The 16,522-nt window shown below is 33.3% G+C and overlaps 1 protein-coding gene across 4 annotated transcripts in view; it reads left to right on the top strand.

Annotated features, from left to right (window-relative positions):
• Nucleotides 1-16,522, top strand: part of ZNF800 (zinc finger protein 800) — a 49,536-nt gene that overhangs the window by 4,154 nt on the left and 28,860 nt on the right. For 2 of the 4 annotated variants that reach the window (XM_012789106.3, XM_012789107.3), the window contains exons 3-5: nucleotides 2,378-2,473; nucleotides 11,478-11,621; nucleotides 14,404-16,096. In XM_012789106.3, coding sequence (XP_012644560.2) covers nucleotides 2,378-2,473; nucleotides 11,478-11,621; nucleotides 14,404-16,096 — 1,933 coding nt within the window. The remainder of the gene's footprint in view (nucleotides 1-2,377; nucleotides 2,474-11,477; nucleotides 11,622-14,403; nucleotides 16,097-16,522) is intronic. The other 2 variants (XM_076006595.1, XM_076006596.1) reach the window with 1 other exon arrangement.

Here is a 16,522-nt window from a genome sequence, read left to right as displayed (position 1 = left end):
GTGTATACCAACTGAATATGTTCATGCACAGCTAAGCCAACCCTGGGCTTATTTTGAATTTTGTCTCAGGATCTGTATCTATTCTGGTGATAGTTGTGTTCTGGGGGTGATGGGTATGAAAATTTTGCTGTAGCTTTAAAATCAGGTGCTGTCATGCAGAAGTGGAAGTTGGTATATTATAGAATGTTTTCTGGAGCATATACTAAATGAGGAAATTGGCTTTAAGGAGAAGTCACTTTTTCTCCATATCCCTCCATTATTCATTTCTGTTTTTTCATTCTACAATTCTAAAATAATTGCCACTTTTAGAGCCAGAACTTGAAGCGTTTAGTTCTTTACAATTGTGTGGGGTTTCACCATCTCTTTTGTAGTTATTATTACCTTTTTATAAACAGTTATCATTTGCTATAATGTATAAATACTGAAAAGAGATCTATCTAATTCAAATAGATATTATCAGTATGTTTACAAACTTCTGCTATTTTTCTAAGAAGTTGAATTCTTCTCCTAGCTTTTGAAAAAAGATGTTTCAGTTTTCAGTGTCAGGAAAGCAGTTGATTTACACATGATGATAATGATGATGATAGAATGTTTCTTGAGCACTTACTGTATCCCAGGCTCTGTTTTAAGCACTTTTCCTGCATTAGCTCATTTGATCCTTACATAACCCTATAATTTAGATAATTTCATTATCCCTATTTTAGAGGTGAGAAAAGAGAGATCAGAGAGTTTAATTTGCCCTAGTTGTGTCTTGTAAATGGTAAAAAATAATTTAAATGTAGGTAGTCTAGATCTGGAGTCTTATGTTTTTAGTCACTGTGGTTGGTGCCAGTGTCAGATGTTCTCAAAATGAGTTTTGTGTCCATGTTCTTAATTCATTTAAAATATCACTGAAGTATCTCTTAAGATTAGGGAAATTTTGCTTAATGAAATAACTTGGTCCTAAGACATAGTTCCTCCTGTTTGTATATAATGAAACTAGACTTGAAGCATAAGGGAGAATCTAAGGCTGCATCTATGTACATAGCTTGGCAGGCTTTAGCCTCCTGATCAGAAATCTAAATGCTGCCCACGCCTAAGCCCTGAAGCAGTAGTGGCACTCATATTGACGTGACACTTCTTTTCTCCTCACGCTTAGCTCCATAACACTTAGGTTATGATGGTGATATCTTAGCATATTAAGAAAAGAGGTAACTAAGATGGCCAGCTTTTCTCCATCATAACCTTCTGTCTTTATTTGATAACTGATGGAAAAACTGAGTTTTCCTTTTCAGTTACCTTGATACATACTATGATAATCTAATTTATTATGTATTTATATTGCTAACCTGAGAATTTTGAAGATAGGGGTGATATAGACCTCTGTGTATGAACATAAACATTTTTTATTTTTAAAATGAAAAAATTATTTTTACTTTTTGTAAAAAGGTATTCTTTCTAAAATGTACACTTCTAAAAGCCCGGGCTCTGAAGCAGTAGTGAAGTGTGAAGCAGAAAGTAAACATCATCTCTGTAAACTCACCATGACAGAACTTTTATTAAATTTTGTTGGTATCCCTCTAAGATTTTTCTGTTTACATTAGCATTTATCCATATATACACAAATATACATTAAATTTAAGTATGTCTGTATCTGTCTAAATATGTATTCATGTAAATGGGATCACATTCTATAACCTGTTTTTGTTGCTTAACAATTATTGCCATACTGTTTTTTGTCAATACACATAGAACTATCTCATGCTTTTTAACAGCCATGAGTAATTCTGTGGTATGGTTATTTCATAGTTTATTTAGACTTGTCCCTATTGAGAGACTTTTGTTTGAAATTTCTCTCAATTGTGTATAGTGCCGTACAGAGTGCTACAGTGAACATTCTTGTACACCCATCATTGTAAACACGTCCAGTTACTTCCTTGGGCATTGGTTTTTGAGTTTTGCTTTTAAACTGTCCAGAGAGCTGTACCAGATTATTCAGAGGATTTTGGAACAGTTTATGAGGTGTGGCTAGTCAACCATTGCCTTAGAATTTTGATTAAAAATAGTGTTTCCTCTTCAAGGGGAATAAAAAGGCAAACATGAAGAATGTGTGCTAAATAATAACAAAATGATAAGGTTTTTGTATTGAAACCTAATTATCTAGGCTTAATTTAGCCTTTGATCGAGAATAATTTTAGGTTTTTTCCCTGTTTCATTTTGCCTTAAAAAGATGCTGGTGCATTTTATATATAAGTGGGTGTGTGTGTGTGTATACTCACACACACAGGTGTGATTGTCCTTAACATAATTGTAGCAAACCATTGTTGTACTTCAAGAGTAAATGATTTAAATAACCCTTTTTTGTGGGGATTGGGGTGGGTGTTTGTTTTCCATGTAGTTTATATCCTGGAACCTGGAGATCCTCCTTTGTTACAGCAGCCACTACAGACATCCAAATCTGGTATTCAACAAATAATTGAGTGCTTTCGATCAGGTATGAATGTTTTAGGATGTATTTCTCAATCTTCATATAGTAGTTAAAAACTACCTAGAAGTCCTTAGAAATAATTTTTAACAGTATTAAAATGTATATTTTTATACAATATCTTGAATTGTTATATTCTTAAAAAGTGGGTGAATAACTATTGACTTGGTCTAGATAGTCTTCTTAGTGCTATGTATATTAATTTTAAAATAAATTTGTTTAGTATAGCTTAAATAAATATGTGGTATATCTGTTGTTATAGCACTTCTTAAAGATCCATTGTTATCTTTTGGCATGTTTTTTATAAATTCTCAAAAGGCAATAAATTATTTTGGGGCTTTTATAAGCTTTGGCCAGTAGATTATTTACTCAGAATGTCTAAGAGGTTGCTTGCTCTAGATTAATTACCTTATCATCTCTGTTTATGTGATTCACCTCCTGCCTAACACTGGAGTTTCTGGAGTTTCAATATTTTTAATAGAGCATAAGATTGAAAAAAGACATAGTCCAGCCCTGGTATCTTCAGATACATTTGTTTAGCTTTTATTTCCATTAGCTTATTATAAAAATTGGCTGTATAATAAATAAATTTGTATAGTTACAGTTCAGCAAATAGGTATTATGACATATAAATATTGAGAACTGTTAAAACTCCTGTTTTCAGTGAAATCTTAGGTTCCTTTGATTCTTATGATCCACTTGTCCACATATTGTAGATTTGGCTCTTCTGACCTTACAGACTATTCAGTCAAATATGAGCAAACAAATAAACATGACTGATAATAACCTAACCAGTGGACACTTAAAAGATTAGAATATCTTATCATTATTTTAAAGCTACTACCTTAATGAAAATTTTCTGAGATTCAAAGGAAAAGATAATTTATCTGTAACTATTAATACTTGTATTGATGAGAAATTCCTTTTTTTCTTTTAAAAAATATTTTTAAATTTGAAATTTTTAATTATAGGTACATCCTAGTTGTATATACAGGGTACATGTGATGTTTTGATACAGGCATACAATATGTATTAATCAAATCAGGGTAATGGAGTATCCATCAGAAAAATTTCTTCAGTTGCCTGTTTTTAAATTATAGTAAGGGGGGAAAGCATATATTTGCTTTACTTGAGGATTCTTAGAAATAAATTGCCCCTTAATCTAAATTAAAAATTTTTTTTCCTCTGACTTTTTAAGATCCATTTCTTAGGCTTTTCATCTTAGTCCTCATGGCATTGCTTTTATATATATTTAATTCAGTAAGTATTCAGTGTATACCATGTACCTATCTGTATGTTGGATGGTGGTATAAGCTATTTTAGGGTATTTTTTTGTTTTTCATTTTTGATAATTTCCCTTGGTTAATAGAAATAATTTCTATGTCAAGTTCTCCTATGATAAATACAATCAAAATTTTACTTATTAAGGACAGAATTTACATTTCTGGTATAACAAGAATAGTTTCTGGTTATTTTGGCTACTTCTAGAATAGAGATTAAAGTTCTTTTTTTTTTCGTTATACCATGGAAATGAGGGCAATAGCTTTTTATGTTGAGTCATATTACTTGTTATAGGTTTCTTTTTTAAAATTCATAATTTAGAGTTATTTCATACTGCGTCAGTTTATTATAGTGTTATTTGATAAAGAAGGTAGACTTGGTTAATTCATAAATGCTTTGACTTATTAAAAAAATGGCTTCTCAGTAAGATCTTATACCCAAAATTAGTGTATAGAATTTTAAATTTTGGAAAATAAATATTTAAGGCTGAATTAATTGTTTTCTTATTTCATTGTGGTCATATTGGTTTTCTGTGTTTGCCATTTTTTTACCATCTAAGCTAAAGAAGAGAGACAGTGAAACAGGTAATCTGAAATGGTACAATTCCAAAACCATTTATGTTGATCTTTTGAAATATGTTCTTTTTAAAATGTCCCCAGCAAATTTGCCTTTTGAGTTATTTTTTTTGTAGGCAAATTCTGAAAATACTATTATTTTAATTGTCTAAGTACCCAACAGCTTAGAGATGATTTAGCAATATGCTGAGCAGTACAGAGGAACTAATTGGATTAAAAAATGAATTCTTTACTACTGTGTCCTATAACTAAGAAATTTTAATTTCCTCAAGATAGTAATCTCTTGTTTATCTGGACAATCAAAAGTAGTCTACTAAGGTAGCTGTTCTTTAGCACTAAAGTATTTAAGTTGAGACTGACTAAAACCTTAAGAAAATGGTTATGGAAATTTGGGCTACATAACTTAAGAACAGAGATCCCTTCTAACCCTGACACTGTCAGTTCCTCCCTGTTCCACTCTGCTTCCAAGCACACCCTCAATGATTCATCTATTTCTAGTCTCTTTTCATTATAACTAGGTCACACACATTGCATTTAAAGAACCATCCTGGTGGTGACAGTATCTTCGACAGGTATTTGAAGATAGAACTCAAAAGTCTATGCTTTTGTTCTTGTTAACCTACAGGCTAAATCAGGTTGGACAGTAGTAATATGTTGGGATATCTACCTTTATCTTCAAGCTCAGATGGTTTCTTTAGCTACTGTATCATCTCTGTTTTTCTCACCTTTTCCCACCTACACTGGGCTGTCCATGACCTGGTATTACTTCCTGTCTAAGCTGGAAGTTCATAAAACATTTCTGTCTGAGGAAAGAGTTGACTCATTTTTAAGGTCCACCAGCTGTGTATGCTAAACTGGGTGCTTGACCAATTTTAGCCCATTCTCTTTGCCTTACACTTCAGTGTTCACTTTGGACTATTTTCCTGGCTTTAAATTGCAAATTTTTCTCAACCTCTGGTATCTCTTTATTTCTGGCTGCTTGACTTGCAAATTAAGTTAAACAGATTTTTTAATAATAAGTAATATGTACCTGTGGTTTTACAAAAATAATAAAGTATGAGAAGATGTAGAGCAAAAACTAAGTCTCTATCTTTTTCTGTCTTCCTGCTCCTCTGCTCAGGCAACCACTGCTACATGCTTTATGTGTCTTCTTCCAGAGACCTTTTATACCTATACAGACATAATATCTCTCATTTTCTTCCCAATACACATGATAGCTGACTCTGCACACTCTTGTGCACATTTGCTTTATTAACTGGAGATTTGACTATTGTTTGACATCAGTAAGATAGATGCCTCATTTTTTTTTTTTTAGAAGGCTGCCTGTTTTGCATCTGCAGATTTTCTACTCTGAAATCCCTGATGGTTGAGACCTGCTGTTTGCTCTGAATCCTTAGGTTCTGGTACTACTGGGACTATACCCTGCCCTTTGTGGAATATTGCCTTGGCTGTGTTAGGATCACATCTGTTATTTGGGATCTTCAAATTTCCCTCCTTTCTATTAACACTTTCAGTTTATCTTCTTTCCTCCTTGACCTCCCTTCCCAAACCAAATCAAAACAAAAATTTTGAATAACAAATAAATATCTTTTATGCATTTATTCAATTGATTTAATTGAATTTAATATTTTCTTAGTCTCTTAATCACTTGGTAGAGGTAAAAGATCCATGGAATGCCAGAAAAATGGAGGGGAAAGAAAAGGATAATTATTTTGTCTAGTATTCGAAACTGGTCTTTAATGTAAAGTTGACATCATGTTTTTAAATTCTTGATAATATTGTAAGAAAAGAAAATATATAATATTGTAGAAAAATGATTCTTCATGTAGAATATATTAGTCTACAAGGGATGTTATCTTTTTTAATTCTTAGGGAGGAATGAATTTTAACTTTTATAGTATGATAATGAAAAATGAAAATTAGCTTTGTGTGATGTTTGTTTTTGTCATAATCTTCTTAAGTTTATGTTTGGTCATTTACCTTCTTAGTCTTTTTTTCCCTTACTGCTTAAAGCCACGTTAATAGTAATTAGTGCAAACTGTGACTGAATTGTGATATCTCAGTCCTGACTCTGTAGGCAAAAGCTTAGGATGGAAGTATGATTTATCTGAGATTCATAGGAGAGTGCCATATTCTTTGATGGATTTTTTGTTGTTGTTGCAATTGTAGGAAATTTAAAATGAGATAAATAAAAATGTAAATTTGTTTGATTTGTTTTTCTTACATTAATCTTCAGAGTATATCATCTAGGGCTGTGTTCCTAGGAGGACAGCCATTGATATGGTCTGTGAGTTTCTCAGAGGCACAGACCATATCCTTCGCTTTCACATTTCTGTGAGTAACATTGTACCTGGTATTTAATAGATGCTCAATAAATGTATGTTAGATTAAACTAAAAGATTCACCAAGTAGGCAGTGTTCTAAAATAATTTTGTTCTACTTACAAATTTATTGTGGTATGTGGCAGTGTTCCATAATTAACCTAGTATATACATTTTTTTAACCAACCCTTACAGGTGGTAGTTTTAAGATAACAATTTCAATTTTCTTAAGTTTTCTTTGTATCTTTGAGTACTTATGTTAAGGGTTGATCAGTTAGAAATTTCCTTCAGGAGTTTGACCAGGCATATTGATTTGCTTGCAATGTTGGGATGGTACTGTGGCTAAACAGTAATCCTAAAGAAGATTGAGCCAGAAGTATACCATTGGCAATTGGCAAGCAGTATACCATTTAAAAAGCATTCCTGCTATAGTTTGTAATGGTCATTGACCAAAATGTCAGTGTGTTAAGGGAAAAATGAAAACTTGTCTTTGTCTAGCACAGAAGAGTTAGAATTAATATTATGTCATGTTATAAAGTGACTGCCATGTAACCTAATGTAAAATTGAATACTGATTTCCTTTTTAAAAAATTGTTTAAACATTTTCATCAGTATATGCAGTGTGTTTGCAGTTAAAAACTAGCATAGGATAAACCCTTGGTGAAGTTTTACTAATTTTCTTTTTTTTTTTTTTTTTTTTTTTGAGACAGAGTCTCACTTTGTTGCCTAGGCTAGAGTGAGTGCCGTGGCGTCAGCCTAGCTCACAGCAACCTCAGACTCCTGGGCTCAAGCGATCCTTCTGTCTCAGCCTCCCAAGTAGCTGGGACTACAGGCATGCGCCACCATGCCCAGCTAATTTTTTCTATATATATTAGTTGGCCAATTAGTTTCTTTCTATTTATAGTAGAGACGGGGTCTCGCTCTTGCTCAGGCTGGTTTTGAACTCCCGACCTCGAGCAATCTGCCCGCCTCGGCCTCCCAGAGAGCTAGGATTACAGGCGTGAGCCACCGCGCCCGGCCAGTTTTACTAATTTTTATTGAGCACCTATTAATGTATGAGAATCTGTGATACACACTAATTAATTAATTTTTAGCTATCAAAAGCTTTGCTCTTTGGAAAACTGGTTATTTGAAAGGTACTGATGGATGATCAATGTAAACAGTAAGTAGTGACTTCTAAGCTAATTGAAAAACCTAAGACAAGAAAGAGAGCAAAATAGAAAAATGAATAATCGGGAGGAAGCCAGCATGGCTCTCCGTTTCTCAGGATGAAGAGCTATGGAAGAACTTTATGTTGCCATCTAGATGATCTGTTGTCTCAGGTGACAGGAAATTTTAGGTATTGACAGAGACGCAGTTGGTTGGTTGTGTCTAATTGTAAGTAAGCATAACAGTTAGAAAATGGTAGCTGATTTTGAATAAAGCCATTCTGTCCACATGGGAAAAACATAACAAAACCTTAAATGGTGACTGAAACTAACTTAGGGAAAAGCTTTTATTTTCTGTATTTATGAGGTAGGACACATCTTATTTTTCTCATTTGTAAAATGTGTAAGTAGAATTAGAAAATCTTTTAAGGTACCTTTTTTGATTCCCTAGTCAACTTCACATAGATTGAAAAAATCTTATTTTTAGAGAAGGTTTTTTTTTTTTTTAAAACATAGATCTCTCTATATGTTATTTGACAAATGCCAATCAAGCATTATCCTGAGGGCTGGGAATACAATGGCGAGGATCAAAGATACATTTTTTGTTCTGGATCTTCCAGTTTTTAATGGGGATACAGAAAAGTAATTAATTACAAGGTAGTGGGATAAACTAGCATAGATGTATTGGCTGCCATGGGAGTATAGGTGAAAGATTTTTCACAATAACAAAAAAATAGGTTGGTGACATCTTCCTGGAGGAAGTGACATCTAACTTAGGATCTGAAGGATTACTAGAAGTAAGTCAGACCCGGAAATCGGGAGGATGTTATAGTCAGAGAGAATAAACATAAGGTGAAGACCTGAAAAGTGAGGGAGAGAGAACATTTGATATATCTGTGGACCTGAAGGAAATTTGGTAGGCCTGCATCAACGATAACCTTGTGTGTGGTGTGGGGTGGGGTGGGGTGGGGAAAGCATTTGTGATTAATAAATTACGATTAGTTAGTTAAGGTTAGAGGCAAATACTTCTTTTTGGATGTTTACTGTGAATAAATATATACTATGAATATAACTGTATAACTAGGGCTAATTAAGAAATTGATAATGTTTTTATTTTTCTGTGATTGAGAACCTGTTAGACAAAGCAATATGCCTGATTTAGGGATGCAGTGTTATATATAGCCAAATTTTTACACTTGGCTATTTTTTATGTATTAATATAACCTCATGTTGTTTACAGACTGAGTGTTTTATTCTTTAAGTCTGCTACTATTTTTAATTCTTCAGTTGAATTCTTTTTTTTTTTTTTTTTTTTTTTTTTGAGACAGAGTCTCGCTTTGTTGCCCAGGCTAGAGTGAGTGCCGTGGCGTCCTAGCTCACAGCAACCTCAAACTCCTGGGCTTGAGTGATCCTTCTGCCTCAGCCTCCCGGGTAGCTGGGACTACAGGCATGCGCCACCATGCCCGGCTAATTTTTTATATATATATCAGTTGGCCAATTAATTTCTTTCTATTTATAGTAGAGACGGGGTCTCGCTCTGGCTCAGGCTGGTTTTGAACTCCTGACCTTGAGCAATCCGCCCGCCTCGGCCTCCCAAGAGCTAGGATTACAGGCGTGAGCCACAGCGCCCTGCCTCTTCAGTTGAATTCTTAAACCTAGTTCAGGTTATTTTCTATGTTCCTCATCAGTCTTTTCTGACCATCATTAAAGGAAGAATTGAATCTGTATAATGGGTCTAGCAGCAGGCCTTTTATTTTAGAATCAAAGTGAAAAAATTTCCTGTTTTCTCTCCACTGGTATTGTATTCAACTGTACTTTCTGAGAACTATATATAGATTAATTACAGAGGCTTAGCGAAAGCATTTATATAATCAGTCTGCCTCTCACAGTTTGTCAATTACTCATGAGGTTAACTATGAACTAAATATATTAGCAGTCTATTGCCAAGTTATTTTGTAATATAAACTGGACTAGAGAAATATGTATGAGAATTTACTTTCATATAAAGAATAATACTCAAGTTACTCTCTGAATCTTCTTAAACTTATGTTTTCTGATTTTGTGGTAATAAGAATATAGTGGAATAAACATAAATTTGGGTTTGGGAAATGGTGGAAAGTATTTTATTATATACATTTTTTTTCCTAGTAGAAACCCAGGTGTATAATTTAATTTTCTAAGGGATATACGTTCATTTTTTCTTTCATAGTTCTTCAGGATAGATTTGGTTCTGTTTTACAAGATGGATAAACCAAAGTGAAAAGATTATATAGCTCTTTACAGTTGCACAACTAGATAATATCAGATTTGGAATATCTAAAGATAGTCAAATTTTGGTAACCTGGTAATCAACCTTTTTTTGCAGTAGAATTTTGAGGGCTAACCTGTCTTCAAAATGATGATAAAATATACTTCAGAAATTAAATGTAATCAGATTGCAAAAGATTGAATCAGAGTTAATTTAACTTTTACAGACCCTACAATGTTATACTACTAAGATAGTTTATTCTTATACTCTTTAGTAGTACCAGAGATTAATAGTCAAATATTTGTTGAATGACAGAACACTTTGTACCTAAATAATCTTAAGGATGTTTTCCGGGGCACTTTGTTCTTTTCCCCTTTAAGTCAATATATTATCACTTTTATTTGAGGAAACTAAAGGCACATTAATTAGTAAAGCACTGTAGATTAATTTTGTCACTTAGCTGTGGCAAAGACCTGTAGAGAGTAGTGACAAAAGATCTTCCATTTGTTTTATTTCTGGTGGGTGTTTTTATTTAAAATTAGATGCTTGTCATTTATTTTTCTCTGCCTAAAGATCTTCCATCATAATGTTAAATCCCCTAGATCAGTAGCATTTCTTCAACAAATTCTTATTGAATATTATTACAACACTTTGTATTTGTAAATAATATAGGCTTGGTCTTGGCTGCTTTGGGGTTTATAATCTAGTAGAGAAGACAGGCCTTAAACTAGTAATAATGTCTATAATTAATTACAGTTGGGGTGTTTTAAGGGAGAAAGGCTTTGAATAAATTTATAGTACTATCAGGAGGTCTAAGCAAAATTCAGAATTATCTCTCAGTATGGACAAAGATTTTCTGAATCACACTAAATAGCCATAATCCCATAAAGGCCCATAACTTGAAGTAGTTTGAGCTGAATTTAAAAAGAAAAGTCATAGGCAATCATGTGATACAGTTTTCACCTTCTTTAAGGAGTCATTGGAAATGTATTGTAAAATTTCTTCACTTTCTAATGTAGAAAAGAGTTGAAAGAGCTAGCCAAAAAGTTTGACAGAGAGTGATGGGGAATATTTAATTTTTCTGCCCTACTCCAGATCTATTGAATCAGAATCTCTAGGGGAGGTTACATACATCTTTGTTCTCAGCTCATTATAATGATCAACCAGATGTTGGAACCACTGCATTGGGATATCCTAAGAATTGATTGGCTGCTGAAATGGAAAAAGGGCATCAATTTTAGCTGTCCTAATTTCCAAATGATAGTAAGATTTTGCTTAGAATTAGTTTATAACTTAGTTCTAAATATAGTGTGGTAGAAATTGGCAATGCCTGTATTTTGTTTTCAGAGTAGCTATGCTTTTGGATTGTCAGCAGTGGTTGCTGAGTTTAAAAGTGCATGTTACCTTTTGTGTTAAGTTTTTCTTTCTTTTTCCCCTCAGGAACTAAACAACTTAAGCATATTTTATTAAAAGATGTGGACACTATTTTTGAATGTAAATTATGCCGCAGTCTCTTCAGAGGATTACCAAATTTAATTACCCATAAAAAATTCTACTGCCCACCAAGTCTCCAGATGGATGACAGTAAGTTTTATTCACATATTTACTCATGCATTTTATAATTTTTTTATACTGGATCTATATATTTAAATTAAAATGGTGTGATATTTAGTTACAGAAAATTTAATGATGGAGAATAAAATTAAATATATGACTTAGTATTAATATTCTGTTTCTTAGGGAGGTACTTTCATATCAATACTTTCTTTTTTTTTATTTTTTTTATTTCGGCATATTATGGGGGTGCAGATTTTAAGGTTTCAATAAATGCCCATTCCCCCCTCCCCCCATAAGTCTGAGTCTCCAGCATGACCATCCCCCAGATGGTGCACATCTCACTCATTATGTATGTATATACCCGCTCCCTTCCCCCTCCCACGTGCCCAATACCCTATTACTGTAGTACCTGTGTGTCCACTTAGGTGCTGCTCAGTTAATACCAGTTTGCTGGTGAGTATATGTGGTGCTTGTTTTTCCATTCTTGGGAAACTTCACTTATAGTATGGGTTCTACCTCTAACCAGGAAAATATAAGAGCATATCAATACTTTCCGCTTGGATTTTCCTAAGGATATCATATAAGAGATTAGATTTAAGGCTATATTTATTTGTATTAAAATATTGGATATTGTTTTTGAATGTTTATGTGGGCCATGTAGTTTATATTACTTTTTACTTCTTTCATAACTTGTTACCAGATATAATTGATCACTTACGTAGATTCCTCTTATAAATAAGGCTGGAAATAAAGAGCAAACAATAAGTAAATTAGTTGATTTTTGGGGAATCCTGGAAAGCATTATAAAATCTTTTATTAATCTCTGTAACATTTTCTAGGTTTTGATTTGAAAATCAGATTTGTTCTCAGAGAAATTGATTTAGATCAGTCATTTTATCAGAAATTAAAATAGATTTTGTCACAGGCCAACTTGAGATCCAAAATAGCTTTATGTGACAAAGGCAGGTACACTAATGTAAAGTCTTTGTAGAACTAGATGTTTATTGAATTAAGTGTATTGTCCCTGTATGATTAAGTTAGCAGTTTATGTAATGGTATTCTTGCTCTAAAGAATTAATGTAGATTTTAAAAAGTATTTTAAGAATGTGTTACTTCATTATTTTTTCTTTAGGGTTAACTCTTTGTGGACTTAGGAAATGTAGAATGACCTTTGTCAGTCTGATACCATAGGTGCATTGTGGATTTTTTACATTTTTCAACTTAACCTTTTTAAGATGGGCATGAAATGCAATGTCCACATAACAAAGTATGGCTTTAATTATTATATGAAGCTGGCTTAAAGTATATTATATGGCATAGAAGAAACAAAAATTTTGTATTTGGAAACTTTTCCTGCTGCTATTTAATCTTATTATACTTCTTTTTATCATTGAGATATAAATTAAAAGGCAGTCCCTAGAGGTTAGTTTCTAATTTGACCTTTTAATTAAAGTACTGGTAGAAAATTAGTTTATTGGGCAGGCATGGTGGCCAATAAACTAATCCTAGCACTCTGGGAGGCTGAGGTGGGTGGATCACTTGAGCCTCTAGAGTTGGAGACCAGCCTGAGCAAGAACGAGACCTTGTCTCTACAAAAGCAGAAAAATAGCTGGGGATGGTTGCGTGTACCTGTAGTCCCAGCTACTTGGGAGGCTGAAGCAGGAGGATCACTTGAGCCCAGGAGTTTGATGTTGCAGTAAGCTATGATGACAGTAGTTACTCTAGCTGGGGTGATGGAGTGAGACTCTCTCTCAAAAAACAAACAAACAAAAAACGTTTATTTTTTGTATGACTCTCTCTCAAAAAAAAAACCCAACGTTTATTTTTTGGTAGTTACTCTTTGTTATTTTTAGTTGTAGAGTTAATTTATAGAGTGAAATAAATAAATGGATTTGCCTAGATTATTATGTACTCTTCTTGGCAATACTCATTCTAGAAATATGAAAGTTTTTCTTATATGTACTATGTTATTCATTTTAAAAAGAAAGATGAATAGATTAGAAGAGCTATATATAATGAATCTCATTTCCTGATTTCTAAATAGATATCAGGTTGGTGCTAGATTTGTAGCTAGATTTTAGTTTATGTGGGGCATAACCAGTGTTAGACCACTCTGTTACAGTAGGATATTTGGATGCCTATAGAGTGTACAATGATTATGCAAGTAAATAAAACTAGCTCTATTCTTGGAATAAATCTGTAGTTTTTAATCATTTGTTTCAGTAAAATTGTATCACGTTAAGAAGGCATGTAATAGTACTGAATTTAGCAAATACTTCTGTATATTGTGTGATTAAGATTTTTGTATTTGCTTGTAAATCTTTCTTTTTCATTTCAGTAAAATGTTCAAATAGACTAGATTAGGTTAGATTATGGATTAAGTTGATAGGAATGCTGTTATGTTTTCTAAAAATCATTTTTATTTATGTAGTAATATTCTTCATAATATTTTGTCTATTCTGGGTTATGAGTTACCATTTGCTAGTATTATTTTTATTGTTTAAGATACCTAAGTGCTTATATATTTTATATTAAGGGGCACTTAAAAGCAGAAATAGTTCTTCAGATTGCACCTATTTCTTAATACTTTGGTATCATGGTGAGAATTTAAGTTAAGGGTAATTTAAGTTTAATTAATACTCGTTTTTATCTTCATAAAATACTGAAAAGTAGATAATGTTCTTATAAAACTAATTCTAACCAGTATATAATACATTTTAAAGTAGAGGTTCATAATATATTTAAAAATATTAAAGGGCTAGAGAAGGCTAATTATTTAAGATTAAAATGTTGTTTTTTTTCTTAACAGACCTTCCTGATGTAAATGATAAGCAAAGCCAAGCCATAAATGATCTCCTAGAAGCCATATATCCAAGTGTGGACAAGCGAGAATATATTATTAAGCTAGAACCCATAGAAACTAATCAAAATGCAGTGTTTCAATATATTTCAAGGACTGATAATCCTACTGAAGTCACAGAGTCAAGCAGTACTCCTGAACAAACCGAAGTTCAAATACAGGAAACTAGCACTGAACAGTCTAAAACAGCACCAGTTACAGATACAGAGGTGGAAACTGTAGAGCCCCCTCCTGTTGAGATTGTTGCAGATGAAGTTGTACCTACATCTGATGAACAACCTCAGGAATCACAGGCTGACTTGGAAACTTCCGACAATTCTGATTTTGGTCACCAGTTGATATGTTGTCTTTGTAGAAAGGAATTCAATTCTAGACGAGGTGTTCGTCGTCACATTCGAAAAGTCCACAAGAAAAAGATGGAAGAACTAAAAAAGTACATTGAAACACGAAAGAATACAAACCAGTCCTCTAAAGGACGCAGTAAGAATGTTCTAGTTCCATTAAGTAGGAGTTGTCCAGTTTGTTGTAAATCATTTGCTACAAAAGCGAATGTAAGGAGGCATTTTGATGAAGTTCATAGAGGACTAAGGAGGGATTCAATTACTCCTGATATAGCAACAAAGCCTGGGCAACCTTTGTTCCTGGATTCTATTTCTCCTAAAAAATCTTTTAAGACTCGAAAACAAAAGTCGTCTTCAAAGGCTGAATACAATTTAACTGCATGCAAATGCCTCCTTTGCAAGAGAAAATATAGTTCACAAATAATGCTTAAAAGGCATATGCAAATTGTCCACAAGATAACTCTTTCTGGAACAAACTCTAAAAGAGAGAAAGGCCCTAATAATACTGCCAACAGTTCAGAAATAAAAGTTAAAGTTGAACCAGCAGATTCTGTAGAATCTTCACCCCCTTCCATTACCCATTCTCCACAGAATGAATTAAAGGGAACAAATCATTCAAATGAAAAAAAGAACACACCGGCAGCACAGAAAAATAAAGTTAAACAAGACTCTGAAAGCCCTAAATCAACTAGTCCATCGGCTGCAGGTGGCCAGCAAAAAACCAGGAAACCAAAACTTTCAGCTGGCTTTGACTTTAAGCAACTTTACTGTAAACTTTGTAAACGTCAGTTTACTTCTAAACAGAACTTGACTAAACACATTGAGTTGCACACAGATGGAAATAACATTTATGTTAAATTCTACAAGTGTCCTCTTTGCACTTATGAAACTCGTCGGAAGCGCGATGTGATACGTCATATAACTGTGGTTCATAAAAAGTCATCTCGCTATCTTGGGAAAATAACAGCCAGTTTAGAGATCAGAGCTATAAAAAAGCCCATTGATTTTGTTCTAAATAAAGTGGCAAAAAGAGGCCCTTCGAGAGACGAAGCAAAACATAGTGATTCAAAACATGATGGCACTTCTAACTCTCCTAGTAAAAAGTATGAAGTAGCTGACGTCGGTATTGAAGTAAAAGTCACAAAAAACTTTTCTCTTCACAGATGCAATAAATGTGGAAAGGCATTTGCCAAAAAGACTTATCTTGAACATCATAAGAAAACTCATAAGGCAAATGCTTCCAATTCACCTGAAGGAAACAAAACCAAAGGCCGAAGTACAAGATCTAAGGCTCTTGTCTGGTGAGGAACAGTTACAGAGTTTTGCTTTTTTCCCCCCATCGAACTAAAAAAAAATTATTTGACCATAATTTATAGCTGGTTCTATTTTAACATGTTTACTTCCATATATCTTATGGCAATGGGAACTGCAAGAGTAATGTGCATATTGCATTTACCTCTTAGACAGTGACCTTTATTCCAGTGGCTTGGGAACAAAATTTAATTTCATAACTTATCTTCCACAGGACAATGTAATGTAGTTATAGGTAGATGGCACAGGGTCAGTGCTTTCCTTTTAATGTTGTAAAATATATACATCTATATTGGCTTATGTTTACAATAGAAGTCTTCTGTTTAACTAACTTTGCACAGGTTTAATTTGATTCAGTGACTTAGTCTACTAATTAATGCATTGTAGGAAAGTTAAATATATTAGAATGAATTTGT

The sequence above is a fragment of the Microcebus murinus genome, chromosome 9 (assembly GCF_040939455.1).
Source record: "Microcebus murinus isolate Inina chromosome 9, M.murinus_Inina_mat1.0, whole genome shotgun sequence".
Lineage (NCBI taxonomy): Eukaryota > Metazoa > Chordata > Mammalia > Primates > Cheirogaleidae > Microcebus > Microcebus murinus.
The sequence above is the reverse complement of the archived record's forward strand: the minus strand, read 5'-3'. Positions and strand labels throughout refer to the sequence as shown.